This window comes from Microcaecilia unicolor, chromosome 6 (genome assembly GCF_901765095.1).
Source record: "Microcaecilia unicolor chromosome 6, aMicUni1.1, whole genome shotgun sequence".
Classification (NCBI taxonomy): Eukaryota; Metazoa; Chordata; class Amphibia; order Gymnophiona; family Siphonopidae; genus Microcaecilia; species Microcaecilia unicolor.
In genome coordinates this window covers 170757093-170775538 of record NC_044036.1, presented here as the reverse complement: position 1 = coordinate 170775538, position 18446 = coordinate 170757093, and the positions used below count along the sequence as shown (strand labels likewise).

General features: G+C 40.9%; 1 protein-coding gene across 5 annotated transcripts in view; it reads left to right on the top strand.

The window, feature by feature from the left end:
• Positions 1–18446, top strand: part of ATP2B2 (ATPase plasma membrane Ca2+ transporting 2) — a 969683-nt gene that overhangs the window by 861144 nt on the left and 90093 nt on the right. For all 5 annotated transcript variants that reach the window (XM_030205270.1, XM_030205268.1, XM_030205272.1 and 2 more), the window contains 2 exons: positions 6305–6484; positions 11427–11514. In XM_030205270.1, coding sequence (XP_030061130.1) covers positions 6305–6484; positions 11427–11514 — 268 coding nt within the window. The remainder of the gene's footprint in view (positions 1–6304; positions 6485–11426; positions 11515–18446) is intronic.

Sequence of the window (18446 nt, the reverse complement as noted above, 5' to 3'; positions counted from 1 at the left end):
AAGATTTGCAAACAGTGGAAGTAGTATCCATGCAGACCTATCTCTTGCATATTCATCAGGGATATCCTGAAAGCCTGGCCTGTTTGCAGCCCTTGAGGACTGAATGCCTGCATTTCTGGGCTGGTTTGTTTGGAGTTTTAATACAAAGGGAATGGAGTAGTTACACTTTGCTTAAAGATATTTCTTTTCAAGTGCCATTGCTGCTGTGAAATGGAAAGGAGAAACCAGTCATGTTGTCTCAGATCTTTCAATAATCTCAGTGAAGAAAGCTCTAGGAGTGAGGGAAACACCACAGTACCCTTGTCTGTTCTATGCTCATACCATTGTCAATTAGCTGAGTGTCTTTTTAGCTTTAACAGCAGAGCCTCATTGATGTATGCTGGTGAAAATGTGAAGTGTGCTTGTGTCCTGATTGCATTAAATTAGAATATTATTAAGAATTCATAATAAGAAAACCAAATTTAATCCAGTCATACTGTTAGAATCTCTTTTCAAGCTGTGCATTTGAACTATGGTAATGACTTAGGACACATGCAGCTTTTACATTAAACTCTTTTCATTTTTTTTAAAGATTTTCAAGCATTACTTCCATTCTATGTCTCCTGTATTTCTTACAGTCTGAGGCAGTTGTTTTCCTAGCTGTAGAATAAGATCTTGGCAGTGAGGCAAGGACTGGTGAGCCTTGTCATCTCTTAGAAAATAGACCTCTAGTGGTAGTCTTGTGGTACTCCCAGATAAGTCAAACCCCTAGCACCAGTACTGCTATACTACCGCTAGAGGCTGTAGCTGCCATTTTACCTTTGAAGTTGGCAAGGGCAGGAGCAAGTAGGGGTTTGTTCCTGCTCCATCAATCCACAAGACCACTGAGGACCTGAAGACCCGGGGGAGGGGTACAGGAGAGTGGGTGAAGAATGGTATCTATAGAATGGGGTATGATCTTTGGGGGATCAGGAAGGGATTGTCTGCTTTGGGGGGGGGTGGGGAGGGGAGTAAGTTCATGGGAGGGAGGGGGAATGGAGAATTATCTTGTTTAGGGGTTTGGGAGGTGCTATTAGAGCAACATGCAAGTCTTTGGAGTAGTTTAGTGGTTGGTGCAGTACACATTGGGGGACCCAGGTCCCTATCTCCTTCTACCTGTCACACTAGTGGTGGAAACTGTGACCCCTCACAAACTCACCAAAACCTGACTGTATCCATATATAGGTGCCCTCTTCACCGATAAGGGCTATTGTAGTGGTGTACAGTGGGGGCTAGTGGGTTTTGGGTGGGTTTTGTCAGGCTCAGGGGACAAGATAAAGGAGCAAAGGTGAGATGTGTACCTGGGATCATTTTTATGAAGTGCACAGAAGTGCCCTCTAGGGTGCCCCATTGCTCTCCTGGGATGTCTGGGGGACCAGTCTACTAAAAATACTGGCTCCTCCTACATCCCAATGGCATGAATCTACATTTTAAACTTATTCTTTTTGCTTTTGAAAATGGGCCAAAAAACAAAACGTCAAAAGCACAAAACTTTGTTCAAATCAACATTTTCGAAAAAAGATGGACTTTTTTCTTTTTTCGAAAATGACCTTATTTCCTATGTGGATTGTGGACATTTTGTGCAAAACGTCCAAAGTCGGGCTTAGACATCATGTCGAAAATGCCCGTCTATGTAACTTTGTAAGTCTCAGTGCTTTGACAATATACCTTCACATCATGTTTATGCCATCTCAAAGTTTATCTTATTGATTGTATTTATGCCTATATGTCTTCATTTTACTATTGATATGCTGTTAACATATATAGTGGCAGTCACTGTAGAGATAAGTTCCATATTCATGAATTTTCAGCAGCACTGTATGGATAGTACCGCTGAAAATTTCCTTGGGCAGCTTTGGCTTTATTCATACAGTGCTGGGGTTGAGTGGAGGCATTTTACCCACATATACATACACTGGTCGATACTCAAAATGATTTAACCAGCCTGAAACGGCTGCTAGTTAAATTTCTTGTTCAGGGCTCTCCGCCAATTTTCGGTTATCATGCTCACATTAGCCTTCTCCTCAAGTCACTTCACTGGCTCCCTATCCGTTTCCGCATTCAATTCAAACTTCTCTTACTGAGTGCATTCACTCTGCCGCTCCCCAGTACCTCTCCACTCTTGTCTCTCCCTACGCCCCCCCTCGAGTACTCCGTTCTGTAGATAAATCTCTCTTATCTGTCCCCTTCTCCTGTACTGCTAATCCCAGACTTTGTTCCTTTTATCTCGCTGCACCTCACGCCTGGAATAGACTTCCCGAGCATGTACGTCTAGCCCCGTCTTTGGCTGTTTTCAAGTCCAGGCTAAAAGCCCACCTCTTTGACACTGCTTTTGACTCCTAACCACTACTCACTTGCCCTGTACCCCACCTCTTTAATTCCCTTACCTCTTAATTGTTCTGTCTGTTTACCTGTCTTGTTTAGATTGTGAGCTCTTTGAGCAGGGACTGTCTTTTCGTGTATAATGTACAGCGCTGCGTATGCCTTGTAGCGCTATAGAAGTGATAAGTAGTAGTGGTATCATTACTGAAAATTATTGATTAGCGCCTGAGTGAAAATCAGCTATTTGGGGGGTTATTCCAAGGGTAACTGCAGAAATGGGACCTCATAAAACACAGTCCTATCTTTATGCAGCGACCCATGGCCGGTTAAGTTCTGAATATCGACTTAATTGGCTAAGTGCTAAGCAGCACCCCATAAACCAGATATTCAGTGCTGAATCCCAGACGTGGCCTGGGATTGCATATTCAGGAATAACGCCGACAGTGGTCAGCAAAACACTTACTGTGGCTGGCTCAATATTTACTCCATAGTCACAAAATTCAGCTGTTATCCACATTGCTATGCAGATTAGGTTAGGACAGTGTTTTTGTTTTTTTTTCTGTCTTAAGGCACACAGCTATACATATAACAGATGAATTTCTCCACTGTACAGATAGCTGCAGCAGTCGGTGGTCTGCATATACTCAACACCGTCAACTATGCAGAAGCGCTAAATATAATGCTTTTTACACACCACAGTCAGTGTTTAAAATAACCTCTTGGCAATGTGGCTGAATATCAACCCCCTTATGTGCATGTACTATTTTCCTCCTCTGCTTTATATAAACCCACAACGTGGCCCTTTTTTAATGCACCTAAAAAAAACCCACACCCTACAGAAGCCAAGCATGCTTTTACTCATATTTAAGGAGAAACATTTTACCCAGACAAATGGCTTTGAAAATTGTCCTCATTTGTCTTAAAGCAGCACTGTGTAAAATGTTGCGTTGCAAAAATGCCTCATCTCACTTCCACCGAAATAGCACGATGCACAGTGATAGAAGGAGAAGGTGTGTGAAGTGATGCAGCCACATTGAACTAATGAATATCATTAGTCACAACTTTTGCTTTTGTACCACACATCCATCACTTTTTAGAATGCTACAGTAACTAACAACCTGCCTGTCTGATTAGGAGGTGAGAGTCTATGTAGAGACACTTGGAATCCTTGTTAAATGCTTTGTGGTAAAGGAGTTGATTTTGAAGCTGCAGCTTTTCTTGTGTCTTGATTAATCCCTGAAGAGTATTTTATGATGTATTTCTGGATTTAAAAGTAGGTAAAGTTTTAGTCACTTATAGTACTTGAGGGCCCTCAACTGGTATTGTGAATGAATATACAGAAAGTGGTGGAACGAATACCCAAGTGTTAAATTAAAAAAAAAATTGTGATGTTAGAATGCGATTCTTGAGGTCTAATTCACTGAATAACAAGGTTTAAAATACATTTGAAACTGGTCTCGAAATTCACTGAATGCAAAAGTTAAGTGAGAACTGTTTGATACTTCTTAAGAGGGCAATTATTCTGGAACAACAAAGGTTTTGCACTCTTGCTGCGTGTACAACTCTTGTTGGCGTAGTTTAAAATTCTGGCAAAGGAGAGAAAAACAAAAAAGCCATCCGATCTGATCCAATTATGGCTTATAGGCCGCACATACCATAAATAGTTCAGCTTGGCTTACAAAAAGATAAAGGGAACTCAGAATCCCAAATTTACATAGTCATAATTGATAAAGCTTATAAAAAGTTAAAATTTAGAAAATAACCAAGCACTATCAATACTCAAAACATTCATATGGTATAAAGTGAAAAAAATAGTCAATCAAAATACATTGTTTGTTAAATTCACTATAAGAACCATATCGGATGTTTGAAGGAGCTTCTACTATATGAGCTCTTTGCTCCTTGTGACTCTGGGCAAGTCACTTAATCCTCCATTGCCCCAGGTACAAATAAGTACCTAAGCCGCATTGAGCCTGCCATGAGTGGGAAAGCGCGGGGTACAAATAAAAAAAAATACTCAATCAAAATACATTGTTTGTTAAATTCACGATAAGGACCATAACAGATGTTTGAAGGAGCTTCTACTATATGAGCTCTTTGCCAGTTAACCAGTTATGTCCCATATACCCTGAAGCAGCCTTTGTTATCGGAAAATGCTGGCCATCGTTGGTAGTGGAACTCAACATTTAACTGTTATTCTCCTTATCGTGAATTTAACAAACAATCCCCCCTGTTTACTAAGCAGTGCAACAATGCCATTACAGCCGTCGGTATTAGCATATGGCAGCTGCTAGCGTGGCTTAGTAAACAGGGAGAAATGTATTTTAATTGAATATTTTTTTCACTTTATACCATATGAATTTTTTGAGTATTCACTGTGCATATCACTCCAGTTTTGCAATCTATAACAGAAAAGCAGAAACAAATATATGGTGGAAGTTTTTTATGCCTGTGATGAACCCTGCTACGACCTGAGAGAACACTTTTGGTTCCGAACTGGGGTCTGAGGCTTTTCCTTCCACAATTTTATAGTTCAACAATTTTAATTGATGACAATGCAAACCAACAAGCAGTCAACACAATGCCATAAGCAGAGATGAGTCCAAGAAAACGAGTACATATACAAGTAAAAGTTGAACAAAAAGGAGCATGTCATCAAATTTTTCATATAAACAGCCAACATCCCTCCCCACCTCCCAAACCACCCCCACTATAGGAACAAAAACAGTAAGTAAAAGATTATAGCCCTGCACATTCTACATAAACTAAGTAGAAATAGATAAAGACATCACAGGGGGTCTTATTTCTTATAACCACCATCTTTAAGAGTGCAAAGCCATCAAATAGTAGTACTCTCTCCTCCCCCACCAAAAAAAATGTTTAGCCCTGAGTACTACCCAAAGTACCCAATTGATTGAGAATAAAGCTTTGGGCATGGGTGGGGGGGGGGGGGGGCAAAGAATGAATATATGGTCCCCAAACTGCATAAAATTGGCGCTGTAATTTAAAGTAGATTGCGTAGCTGTAAGCTTCATCAGAAGCAACTCATAAAACTGGTTCCTCCAATACCAGTATTGTGCTGCAGTAGGCTTAGTCCAGGCCTAAAGAATGCACTTCTTCCCCACTATGCAAGCCTTCATCACCCAAGACATTCGTGACTTTGTAAGCTCTTTGAGCAGGGACTGTCTTTCTTCTATGTTTGTGCAGCGCTGCGTATGCCTTGTAGCGCTATAGAAATGCTAAATAGTAGTAGTAGTTGGCTCTAATCCCTAAGGAGGAAACTAGATCCAGTAAAATGCCACTGGGAAGAAAAAAATGTTTGTGGTGCAATACATGCTCCAGATAGCAAACTAGTGCTCTCAAAAAGGGCTGAATCAACCTACACTCCCAAAAGGCATGATAAAAAGTGTTAGAAAGTTCTCCACACTTAAGGCAAGATGAATCGGTACCCAAACCCATGACACTCAATCTATGCTACGAGATATACTCCCGAAAGAGCACCCTATATTGGCAATCCAGCAATGTTGCACTGGCTATCCACAAGGGGATCTGACAAACACATCTCAGCGGGTCCTGAGAACTAATCGTATAATGCAAGTCCAATGGCCACTGGGAAGCCAAATCCCCCAGATCTCAAGGAGAACAAGCCGAAAGCAGCTGCCCATACAACAGTGGATATCCTGAAAGCCTGACTGGTTAAAGTGCTTCCAGGACCAGGTTTGGGAACCACTGGCATACATGCTTATTGTAGTGCATATAAGTTATTGCCTTTTCAGACTGGTTTAGGGCATACTGTGCATTATTACATAGGCCTCTAACACTCTCTTTCTTTATATTGTAACTTTATTGTTCTGTACCATGATTCTGACTTAACTCTCCTGAAGAAACATCACAATATATTCATGTTGTTGTTGTTGTTGTTTTTTTCAACATAAAATAAATGTTTTGCCGTGTTTTTCTGCAGGTTCCGGAAGCCATAAGAAAGTGCCAGCGTGCTGGCATCACTGTGCGCATGGTCACAGGAGACAATATCAATACAGCTCGTGCCATTGCAATAAAGTGTGGAATTATTCATCCTGGTGAAGACTTCCTCTGCATAGAAGGAAAGGAATTTAACAGAAGGATTCGAAATGAGAAGGGAGAGGTAAGTTGCGCAGTGATGACTTTATTGCAATGAACAACCAGGACAATACAGACACTCAACATATTTGAAGAGCTTGCAAATGTTTATCCCCAACAACCCCAAGCTGACCCCCCACCCCAAAAGAATAAAGTTATTCACTACTCCAATATACCCTCCCTTCCCTACTCTCTTCCAAAGAGATTCCTGCCTGCTGCTTCCCAGTCTCATTCTCCTCTTTCCAAATGTTGTTGATACCATATTAGAAAAGGGTTTCATGTCTCATGATACATTCAGCCTTTATGCCTTTGAAAGGCCATAATCATGCATGCACATAACATTCAAGTCCCACAGCCTCTCCCAAATTTCCTGGCCCTTACCTTCCCACCTCTTCTTCCAATGACAGGCGATGATCTGGGCATCTGGCGCACCACCGCTACCCCAAATGCAATAAAGCATTGGAAAGAGATGTCCTCTACTCCCAAAAGTAGTTGAAGCAAAAGGCATGCTATAAGTGGTAATGTAACTCCCCTCTATTCCATGTCTCTCCCACAATTCTCTCCAGGGCTTCTAATAGGACACTCTACCCCTATATGACAGAAAATTCTCACATTACCACACCCTCTCCAACAAGCCACAGATCGTCCTCCCCCACTTCCCTGTAACAGTTGGTGTCAGATACACCCAAAATAACATTTTATAGCAATTCTCCTGAACCTATGCAAAGATTGACATCTTCCCTATTCTTTGAAAGATATTTTCCCACACACTTTCCTCCAAGGCTCTTCCCTCATCTTTCTCCAAAGTCATAAATTATTCATCCTGATAAGAGGTGGTTTCCAATGTGCTCCAAATGAAGTGAAAAGGAGTCCCTGCCCCCTCTTTCAGATGTTTCTTAGAAGTCCTAGCTAATTGGTGAATGACCCCCCAAGCACCGTAACAGTAGATAATTGGATTCCAAGTAAAGTTTCACTTGCCGGTATTGGAAGTCAAAATTTTTTCAGCAATTCCTCAAAATTCTCAACTTGTCCACTAGCATTTACCAGTTGACCCAATCTCTCCAACCCCCGTTTCTTCAAAATGTAAATCTATTCACTTGATTACCTGTAGTAAACTGTTTTATTATGACAAATAGATACCTGCCTCATATATCTCTCTTTCATTACTCTAGCCCTGGTCTTCTAGGGAGACGTTCCCCACTGTGCCTGTTCTAACTGCATCCAATATTTACACTTTCCTTTGCTCTTCCAGTCCTAAACCACTTTAATCTGAGCTGCCAGACTATAGCACTCATGGTCCAGAACAGCAAAGCCCCCTTTTCCTTACTTTGCATACGTGCTGTTGCTGCAATCCAAGCTGGTTGTTTCTTCCAAATAAAACCTTTCAACATTTTCCTAGGTATACCTACAGGCAAGGAGAATAAAAATATAAAAGTCGAGGTAGAATATTCATTTTGATGCTGGTTCTTCTGCCCAGCCAGTAAATGTTTAACCACCCCCAGCTTTCCATATCTACCGGTAAAGGTTTTAACAGAGAGTCAGAATTCCTTTCTTGAAGGATAGTTCTATATGTTGGCTCCTCAGTCTGGTTGCACCTATGCCATGTGCTTAGTGCCAATTCTGTAGAAGCATTTTGGTGGTAAGATTCTGATATAGAGTATGATCATAAGGTCAGCACTGGCGTGCCCATGTGTAGGTGCCATGCCAATGGCAAGTATAAGTTGGTTTGCCTAGGTGCACCAAGTAAGTGGGTTGTTATAGTATTCTATAAAATATTCACCTAACTGGGAGATATGCCCATGGTCTCACTATGCTCTACCTACGTGTGCACCCTCTTGCAGTTAGGTGTTATGGCAATTAGGCAGTACCTTGCAGAACAGAGCCTAGTATACAATGGTATCTAACTGAATTTGACGGCACATTTGTTGCATATAAGTGGTGCCTACCTTTAGGTAGCACTTTATCGAATTGCTCCCATAGAGTTTCTCAATTTGCCTGATAACGTTAACTCCAAGATAAAATTTAATATGTCCTTCGCCCATTTAAAAAGAAGGAGTCACTCAATGTCCCTTCCTCACCCTTTGGAAGACGAATATTTGTTTTAGATCTTAATATCCCACTGTTTCTGAATCATATTAACTGTCAAACCCGAAACTGCCCCATATGAAAACCCACCTTTTCACCACTGCTTTTGGCTCCTAACCACTACTCAATTCCCCTATCCTTGTTCCTTCTCACCCAGTACTTTCCTCGCCCTTAATTGTCTTGTCTGTCTGTATTCTTAGATTGTAAGCTCTATCGAGCAGGGACTGTCTCTCTGTGTCAGGTGTTTAGCACTGCGTGCGTCTGGTAGCGCTATATTATTATTATTATGTTAATAATAATAATATGATTTTAATTCCCTCTTAACTGGTAGTGTGAGTCGGAGGTGAGCAATTGTAAATAAAATGTCATCAGCATAAAGAAATTAACTTGGAATCCTTCCCCCTCCCCCCCCATTGTGATACCTCTAATATCTAGGTATTGTGTTTTGCTTTTTGATTCTGTTTATGGAGCACACAGTTCTATGTAGATTCAGGCACATCAAGATGGTGAATCAAATGAAATAAAGCCAGGATTAGTGAAAGTAAGACTGTCTGGTCAAAATGCATAAATAAAGTAGTACTCAAACAGAAATATAAATAGGAAATATTCAGAAAGCTCCAAATGCATGGCTAGTTACATGCAATTAGGATTTAGACGTTTTGGGGGTAATTCTATAAAGTATGCACGGACATTTATATACAAATTATATATGTAAATCAGTAGATTAATACCATATACATTTTGATAGAAGTTCTGAATAGTTTTGAAATTATGGGTTTGGTTCTTCTTTGGTTTGAAGGTTTTCTTAGAAGGAGAGTCTATCGAGTTGATATGGAAGGGCAAGAATCTGCCTCTTAGGTCCCCACGGTTGGAGTGACCCAAGGATCTCATTTATCTCCCATACTTTTTAATATCTTAATGACAACCATGGGAAAGTTTTTTGATTTGGCAAAGGATCATTTATACCTTTATGTGAATGATATTACAGTAATTTCTTAGTTGCCTAGTTCTGTTGATGCCGACATCAAAGAGGTCACAAGGAGGCTTATTTTCAAAGCACTTAGCCTCCCAAAGTTCCATGGAAACATATGGAACTTAGCCTCCCAAAGTGCTTTGAAAATATGCCTCAAGGTATTTTAATTTAATGGAACAGTGGGTCAGTCAGTGTAAGATGAAATTAAATACCAACAATGCAAAGATCCAATGTTTTTCTCCTCCTTCGATAGAACCAGCTATTACTTTGTTAACAATTATGGGTTCTCATTATGTATTGGAATTATCCCTGAGGGTATTGGGGATCATTTTAGACAATCAATTATCTGTGAAGAAGCAGATTAAGCAACTCATGAAAAGGGTTTTCTCAAGCTGAAGCAGTTACAGCACATAAAAAAGATAATCACTCAAGAACATTTTCAAGTTGTGGTTCGTGCGCTGGTACCGGCTCAGCTTGATTATTGTAACTCTTTATATGCTAGCTGTTCTAAATCAGTAATACGACATTTGCAGATTTTGCAGAACAGGGTAGCGAAATTCAGTAAGTGAAAATCAGACCATGCTTTATCTGAAGAACCTTTATTGACTCCCACTGGATGCTCGTTGCCAGTTCAAACTTTGCATTCTAATACATAAAGTATTTTATGGATTTGCTCCTTATTATCTTATAGATATCCTTGTGCTTGAAAAGTCAGGCTGATCTTGTAGGCTGTGAGATCAAGGTATATTGCGGTTTCCTAAGCCTAAGGGAATTAGATATAAATTGATCCGTGCTATGGTTTTGCTTATATTTCAACATAATACTGGAATTTGTTGCCTTTAGAGTTAAGATTAACTCGTTATCATTTAAGTTTCCGTAAACTGTTAAAAATCCATTTGTTTGGATTATATTTATAGTTATATGCGAGGTACATATTTAGTAGTTTTGTCTACCTATTTAAATTTGAATCTACTTCCTAGGGTTGCCTAGACTCTTTTAATATTGTAATCAGCAAGTCTAGCATGGCAAGTAGTGAGGTGTGCCCAGAATGCCCTTTGAAGTTCCCACATTAGCACATGATATTCTGATTGCAAATAGCAGGGTTGCACGTTGCGCCTCCCTCCTGTTTAGGAGGTGCTAAGTGGACCTGCACTAACTACGCAAGTACCAGTTAACATGCAGTATATGTCGTGCATTAACTGTTCTCCATGCCTATTTTCGGTCATGCCCCACCTAATTACTGCCCCCTAACACAAGATGCTCTTAATGCGTGAATTTGTGCACACCAACTACTAAACCAACATAGAAAAAGTTATGAGCTCTGCGGTAGCAGTTGACATGCACTAATGTACACATTAATAGCCGGATTCAGTATAAGGCGTGGCAAGCAGTCCGCATTAAATGTGTGCATGGCCAATTTACAGGTTCTACTCAATTCAGTAATGAACCAATTAGTGATGATAATTGGTTGATAACAACCAGTTATCACTGATTGGTGATAATTGAAATTCTTTTTAAGTCATATTCTAAAAAGAGGTGCACGGAAATTCCAATGTGTGTAGCTGAAAAAGAGGCATGGCCATGGGAGGAGTGTAAGCGTGTTGGGGATGTCAATCAAATTTACATGTGTTGTTATACAATTCGGTGGAACGTGTGTACATTTAGGTGCAGATATTTACACCAAGTTTTCGATGGCTTAAATGGTCCCGCCTAAATGCATGTGTGTTCCCCTGACCTATGCGCTATTCTATAAACCGTGTCTTACTGTAGACACAGTTTATAGAATAGTAAAAAAAAAGGCTCCTAAATGTGCATATGTTAACCAGCCTTCTCTACCTGAAATAAAGAAACATAGCTGCATATGTTCCGGCTGTATTACATTACAATAATTTTCATATTTGCTTTCTAGATTGAGCAAGAAAGAATTGACAAGATTTGGCCAAAGCTTCGAGTGCTGGCACGCTCATCTCCTACTGACAAACATACTTTAGTAAAAGGTAGATCATATTTATATATATATATGTTTTTTAATTTAATAAAGGTGAACAGTGCAATTTCCATTAAAATTTGTATAATTTCACTGAATACTATACATATTCTGTATATATACTCACTGGCTCACTGATCCTAAAATCCTTTGAAAACAACTAAAGTAGGATATAGTTCTATACCCTACAGGAGTTTTCAACCCAGTCCTCAGGGCACACCCAGCATGTCTGGGTTTTCAGGATATTCTCAGTGAATGTGCCCCGAGGACTGGGTTGAAAACCCTGTGAGTTTTCCACTAAGCAAAAAATAGAGAAATTTAAAGGGTTGTATATATTTGGTGCTGGTCACTATCCCTGATTATTTTTCTGTAGCACTATAGGGCACTTTTACAAAGCTGTGGTAGGGCTAATGCACGGGTAACACATCCCAAATCGGCACTACTGCCGAGGTAACACGTGCACCCAGGGGTAATTCCAAGTTTGGCACACACTGAATCTGTGTGGGTAGCACATGAGCCCTTACTGCTAAGTCAGTGGCTTGGCAGTAAGGGCTCAGGCCATAAATAGACGCTGCTAGTTTTAATTTTTCCACACCCCCATTTCCTGGTCCATTAAGTAGAGAGATGTGGTCCATTAAAAAAATGGCTTTTTTCCCAGCCGTGGTAAAAAGTGTCCCAGCGCAAGCCCAAAAGACACAGCCACACTACCGCAGGCCACTTTTACTGTGGTTTTGTAAAAGGACCCCTATCTCCTTAATTCTGTAAACTTGGGTGCACAATTTTGTAGTTAGTGTGTAAATTGCACATGCATGTTGCAGAGTGGTGCCTAACTTAATTGTTTAATTGGGCAGTAATTGGCTGTAGCTGCCAATGACCCTTGTGATGTTAATGAGTACTAATTGGTACCAATTTGCAGTTTCGCATGTAACTGCACGTAGACCTATTCTATAAACCGAGCCCCTAAATTTTATAGCGCGTAACTGCAAAGGAGGCATTAGCATAGGAAGGTCAGGTGTGTGTTAAGCACTTATGCATTTCAGCTGCCAATGTTAGCGCTCACACATATGCTCAGTTCAGTCACTGAACTGAGCATGTATGAGAGAGCCAGCCTCAGAGGCTGAGGTGTGCCTGATGACTTCAGCGCTGCTGCAGCACAGGCGGGACTCGAGGGGGAGATGCCATCAGCTGGTGGGGCTTGACATCCCTGCCAGTCATTAAAGCAGAGGAAGCCCGAGCTAAAGGGGAGGAGGCCCATGCTCCTGAGGCTCCTCGTGGCTATGCCATTGATTGTTACCCCATAGTATTGGTGCAGACAACTGGCCTTAGTTATGGGAGGGGCATAATCGAAAGGGACGCCCAAGTTTTGTTGAGGATGTCCTCGTAAAACGTCCCGATGTAGGGACGGGGAAACCCGTATTATCGAAAAAAGATGGTTGTCCATCTTTCGTTTCGATGATATGGTCGGGGAAGCCCAAATCTTGAAATTTAGGTCGTCCTTAGAGTGGTCGTCCCTAGACTTGGTCGTTTCTGATTTTCGGCGATAATGTTGGAAATGGGATGCTGGGCTTGATGGACCTTCAGGCTGTCCCAATATGGCAATGCTTATGTACTTATGTACTTAACCTTTACATGTGTTAATGACCAATGCATGTAAGTAGCTATTTTGGAAAGGTGTTATTTATACATATAGATCCAGAGCAGGTAGTTTCAAAAGGGGGATGTTTTGGGAGGGCCATTAAAGTGAGCATGTGTTTACAATGTTATAATACCAGTACCACCACATCCAGATGTGTCCTTGAGTCAGGGTTGACTCCTGGTGAGTACACAATGAGGGACCCCTCCCCCCCTTGTGGTTTCGTAACAGCAATACAGCACGCTTTAAAAGATCTGAATGCTAAAATTTATACCTGCTGGTGTTTCATCTACCTTCTTGCTTTGTCCTGGGGCTTTTACAAATGATTGAGAGGGCAATTTTGCTTACCTCTCTGCTATTTAAAACCACATTTCACTCAGCTCTTTAATTGGCTTTTTCTGATCATCCACTTTTGTAAAATCAGCACTAACAATTCTAAATGCCAGCACTTACACATTCAAAATTTGAGTTTTTCTGCTCTTTTGTTGATCTTGCTCCTTTATAAAATGACTATCCCTGCCACACTTATTCCAGTCTAGGTCCCAAAAAGCTGGTAGACAAATGATCCACAAGATCCAGCATGGAAAATAAGAGCAGAACGCGAAGAAGAAATTACTATAGAAGTCCAGTTTGGTCACCACATAAAACAATAAATAAATAGGGGAAAGTGGGATTGAACCCAGTTCACCAGGATCAGAGCCCACTGCACTAACCACTAGGCTACTCCTACCGACGTGGCCATATTTTGCCCTCAAGGGCTGTATCAGGTGGTTTATCAGCGATCTGCTGTGTTATTTTCCCTAATGCTGTCTAGGCATATATTCTCTGGTGTCTTTATATGTATTTTGCAAAAAGGCTGGCCAGTGTTTTTTAAATGCCGACCTCTGTGGGCTGAATTAAGCTCCGATATTCAGTGTTGGCACCTGTGCAGCTACTGGTACTGAATATCTGGTCCTCTCTGTGGGCTCTGGCTCTTCCCAGAATACAAGCAGCTAGATGTGATATTCCGTCCAATCAACGAAACAACTACTTTTCGCAGATCCCTGAAAACATATCTCTTCAACAAGGTATACAATGAGAACTAACAGCCACACTAATCCACCCGACAACCCACTCAGTCAAGATAGCTCAACTACTGTAACAACCTTAATCATCCCTCTCCTCCTTCCTTCTACCCTTACTTAACCTTACTTACTTAAGCCACATTGAACCTGCAATGACTATGTTAACAAAACTATGTAAGCCATATTAAGCCTGCAAATAGGTGGGATAATGTGGGATACAAATGCAATAAATAATAATAATAAATAATAATACCCAGTTAGCAAACTGGGTAGCGGGCTGGATATTAGCCTAAATAGTTGTGTGATCCTACTCCCAATCCCCCAGAGCTTCATCAACGTTTGCACTTTCTCATAAGAGATTTTCCCTCGAACCCCCCCCCCATCTGACCCTTTTTTTCACTTCCCCCTCCCCCATACTGTATGTATCAGGGACCACCCCCCTCATCCCCCAGTAGTGTCGCCCAGGCCTAGCTTAGGACCCTAGCGGTCCAGCAGGTAGTTTGGGCAGAAACAATCCCCACTCACTCCTGTATATGCCGTTTCCTTTTGTCAAAATGGCTGCCACAGCCTCTAGCTTTAGTCTCACGGTGCTAGGTAGTACTATGATACTCCTGCTAGAGGTTAGAGCAGCCATCTTGAGCCAGAAGATGGCATAGACAGGAGTGAGCAGGGATCACTCCTGCCCAAACTACCCGATGAGCCACCAGGAACCATAATGGGGGGCCAACTGGGGGATGAGAGCCATGATAGGGGCTGTTTGAAGAGGCTGGAGGCTCAGGATGGAGGGTCAGATAAGAGGGGAGTTTGGGAGGGAAGATTTCTTGTGGGAGGTATGCGAAGTGGGGTAGATTTCGGGGGATGGTGCTTTGGGAGCAAGATTGATTTTTCAATGGTATACCTTTTCCTCCAGTATCAGTGGCTATATTTTACCTCTTATAGACTTATGTGACTCAATTATTTCTTTAAAATCCTAGCTCCTATATTGTTGGTTACTTGAATCGTCATCTAAATGACCCTATTGGCCCAATTATGTGTGAATTTGACAACTTTACTCAAGATCGATCTTTGTGTCAGCATGTGACCTCCCCAACATACCATTTTTCCCTTTGGGTTTGCCTTCAGACATCACAAATAGTAACCACTTCATCCCTAGCATGCATAAGGAGAGATTTCACCAAATTGACACAACCTAGATTTGAATCTTCTCTAGCTCTTCAGGCTATTCAATTTTCTGCACTATCCATAGGCGACCAGGCTTCTGGAATATGGCTTTATGTACAGTATATAATCAATTAGCCCCTGTTTTAGCATTTTCTGACCCTCCAGTCAGTAAATGCTCAGAACCATGATATACTCCTGTTTTGTCTCTTCTTCGACATCAACTCTGACAATTAGGTCAAGGCTGGTGGAAGACAGGTCTGGCCGCTGCTTTAGCCAAATACAAGACTCAGGCATTCTACTATAAGTAGGCCATAGTTCACACAAAAGCAACGGTACTATTCATGTCAGATTCAGCGTGCATCTACTTCTGCCAAACTATATAGTATATTACGCTCCCTGACAGAAACACCTAAACAAGATACTGCTGTATGCACTTTGCCCAGCTCAGATTCACCTGCTATACACTTTCACTCTAATATTCTTTTATTTTGTTCAGGCCTTGGTGGTAAACTCAATCAACAATCCTTGTCATTTTTGTCTTTAGACACCCAGACATCAGAAATGTTAGATACATTTGTTGACCCCAAGGAGGATTTCTTGCACTATATCCTCACATTTATCCACTTGACAAACAGCTCCCTATGACCCTTTACTCTTCCAGTTGGTAAAATTGTTTCAAATTTCTTTGATGCGTTATATTCATTCTATGGTGGCTACCTCTTTTACTCAAGGTAGTGTCCTGCTTGCTGTTAGATGACCTATGTTTTTCCTAAGCTGAAAGACCATTCTAAAGACATAGATCAAGTAACGAACTATCGTCCAGTATTGTTTATTGTAAAAGCTCTTGTAGCCCACAATTCACAAAAGTCCTATGTGCATAACAAACTTACATATATAATAAATTACACTTACATATTGCACAAACATATGTAGTCATTCAAAATAAAATTACTTCAAAATTATACATGTTAATTATATGGCTGACATTTCTTTCTATCTAAAGTGGTAGAACAGATTGTTCACCCGCAATTAGAGGATCATTTGGATTTATGTAGGGCTTTTCACCCTCATCAGACAGGATTTCATAAGGGTTAGAGCATAGAAACAGTTCTACTAGGACTAACTGCCTTCAAGGAGATGGCTGTTCTCATCTCTTTGGACCTATCGGTAGCCTTTGATCTCATGGATCATGCCTGCCTTCTAAGACAACTCCATACTACAGGTGTTCAAGGTACAACCTTAAAATGGTTGCAGTCTTATCTTACAGACTGATTATATATTGTCCAGATGAATAATACATGTTCCTCTGTGTATACTGTGCCTTGTGGTGTCCCACAGGGATCTCTCTTGGCACCTTTGCTGTTTAATGTCTTTTTGGCTCCTTTGTTAACTTTCATGGAAACACTTAACCTTATGATTTTTGCCTATGCAGACGTTGTCCAGATTCTGGCCACATTTAATCCAGAAGATACACAGTCTTGTAATCTTTTGAATCAGAAGCTGGATCAGATCACTCATTGGATAGTATCCCATGGTCTCAAGTTGAACACAGACAAATGTACTATTGTATTTTTTGGATCTACTCTGGCCATTCCCTCATCTTAGCCTTTACAAATAGTGGGTTACATCTTACCACAGGTTGGCAAGGTATGGGTACTGGGGGTGATTATAGATAGCTTGTTGTTTTTCAGCCACTATATTTCTCAAATTGTTAGGAGTTGTTTCTTTAAGCTGAGGAAACCTTATTTAATTCTCTGGTTATTTACTATTTCTGCCCTTCGGGTGCTTGTGCATGCTTTGGTAATCTACTACTACTACTACTTAACATTTCTAGAGCGCTACTAGGGTTACGCAGCGCTGTACAAATCAACAAAGAAGGACGGTCCCTGCTCAGAGGAGCTTACAATCTCTACCTTGGATTACTGTAATGCTTTACTATGTAGAGTTACCCAGTGAGAGTTAAAAAGCTTACAGGTCATGCAGAAAATGTCCTTGCATTTACTTACAGGAGCAGGCCATTTTGAACATATTACTCCTTATTTGCAAGATAAACACTGGTTTCCAGTTTTATACTGAGTGACTTATAGAATGTTGCTTTTAGTCTTTAAGATGCATCTCCACTTTATCTATCCTGTTTTTTGCAACCATACCATCCCTCACAGACACTTTGTTTCTCTCAGGGTCGATAATTCCAGGTTCCTTCCATTACTGCCACCCGTTCTTCCACTATAAGGAAGAAAATATTTAGTGTGCAAGGTCCCATCCTCTGGAATGCCCTCGCATTGTATCTCCGCCTAATAAAGTCACTGAATGATTTTAAGGCTAAACTCAAGACTCACTTGTTTTGCCAAGCTTTTGGGACATATGTGTCTGTTTGAGGCCTGATGGTGGGGTCTGGTTTGACCTACAGCAGTGTGACTCTTTGTTTCTCTCTATTTTCATTTTTGAAATATTGTAGTTCTTTTCCTTTGTCTTTCTAGTTATTTATGAATTGTATACCGCTCTGATAATTTTCTCTTAAGTAAGAAATAACCTTGAAACTCTTTTGGCTGATTTTCTGCTCACTTATCCAGTTAGCAAACCAGCTAAAGTTAGGATGGCCTTTTTACTGTCCTAACTTTAGTTGGTCAAATAACTGGATAGCTGGTTGGATATCACTGCTGCCTGGTTAGCTACTGGCTCTGCCCTGATGCTATCCCTGGACCGCTCTGATACTAACTGAATAGTGCTGAGACAGTCAGAGGCAATGTTCGGTGGCACTACGTACTTACCTGCCACTGAATATTGGCAGGCAGTCAGTGCATCTTAGTTTAACCGGGCAGGAGCTTCTCCTACCAGGTTAAACCCTTTCAATATCATGCCCTCTGTGTTCAGCAAGCCTTTTGTAAAATACTTAGCACATTGTGTACGTTTTGACCTAGGCATTCCAATTCATACCTCGATCCCTATGGAAATTCATTTTATATCATTATAATTTTGCATACTGAGCTAATTTTCAATGTGTTAGGAGTCTTATTCAGATAAAGGTTACTGCACGAGATATTTAAGTATGTGCTTAGGCACCCCATTTAATATTAAGGGATC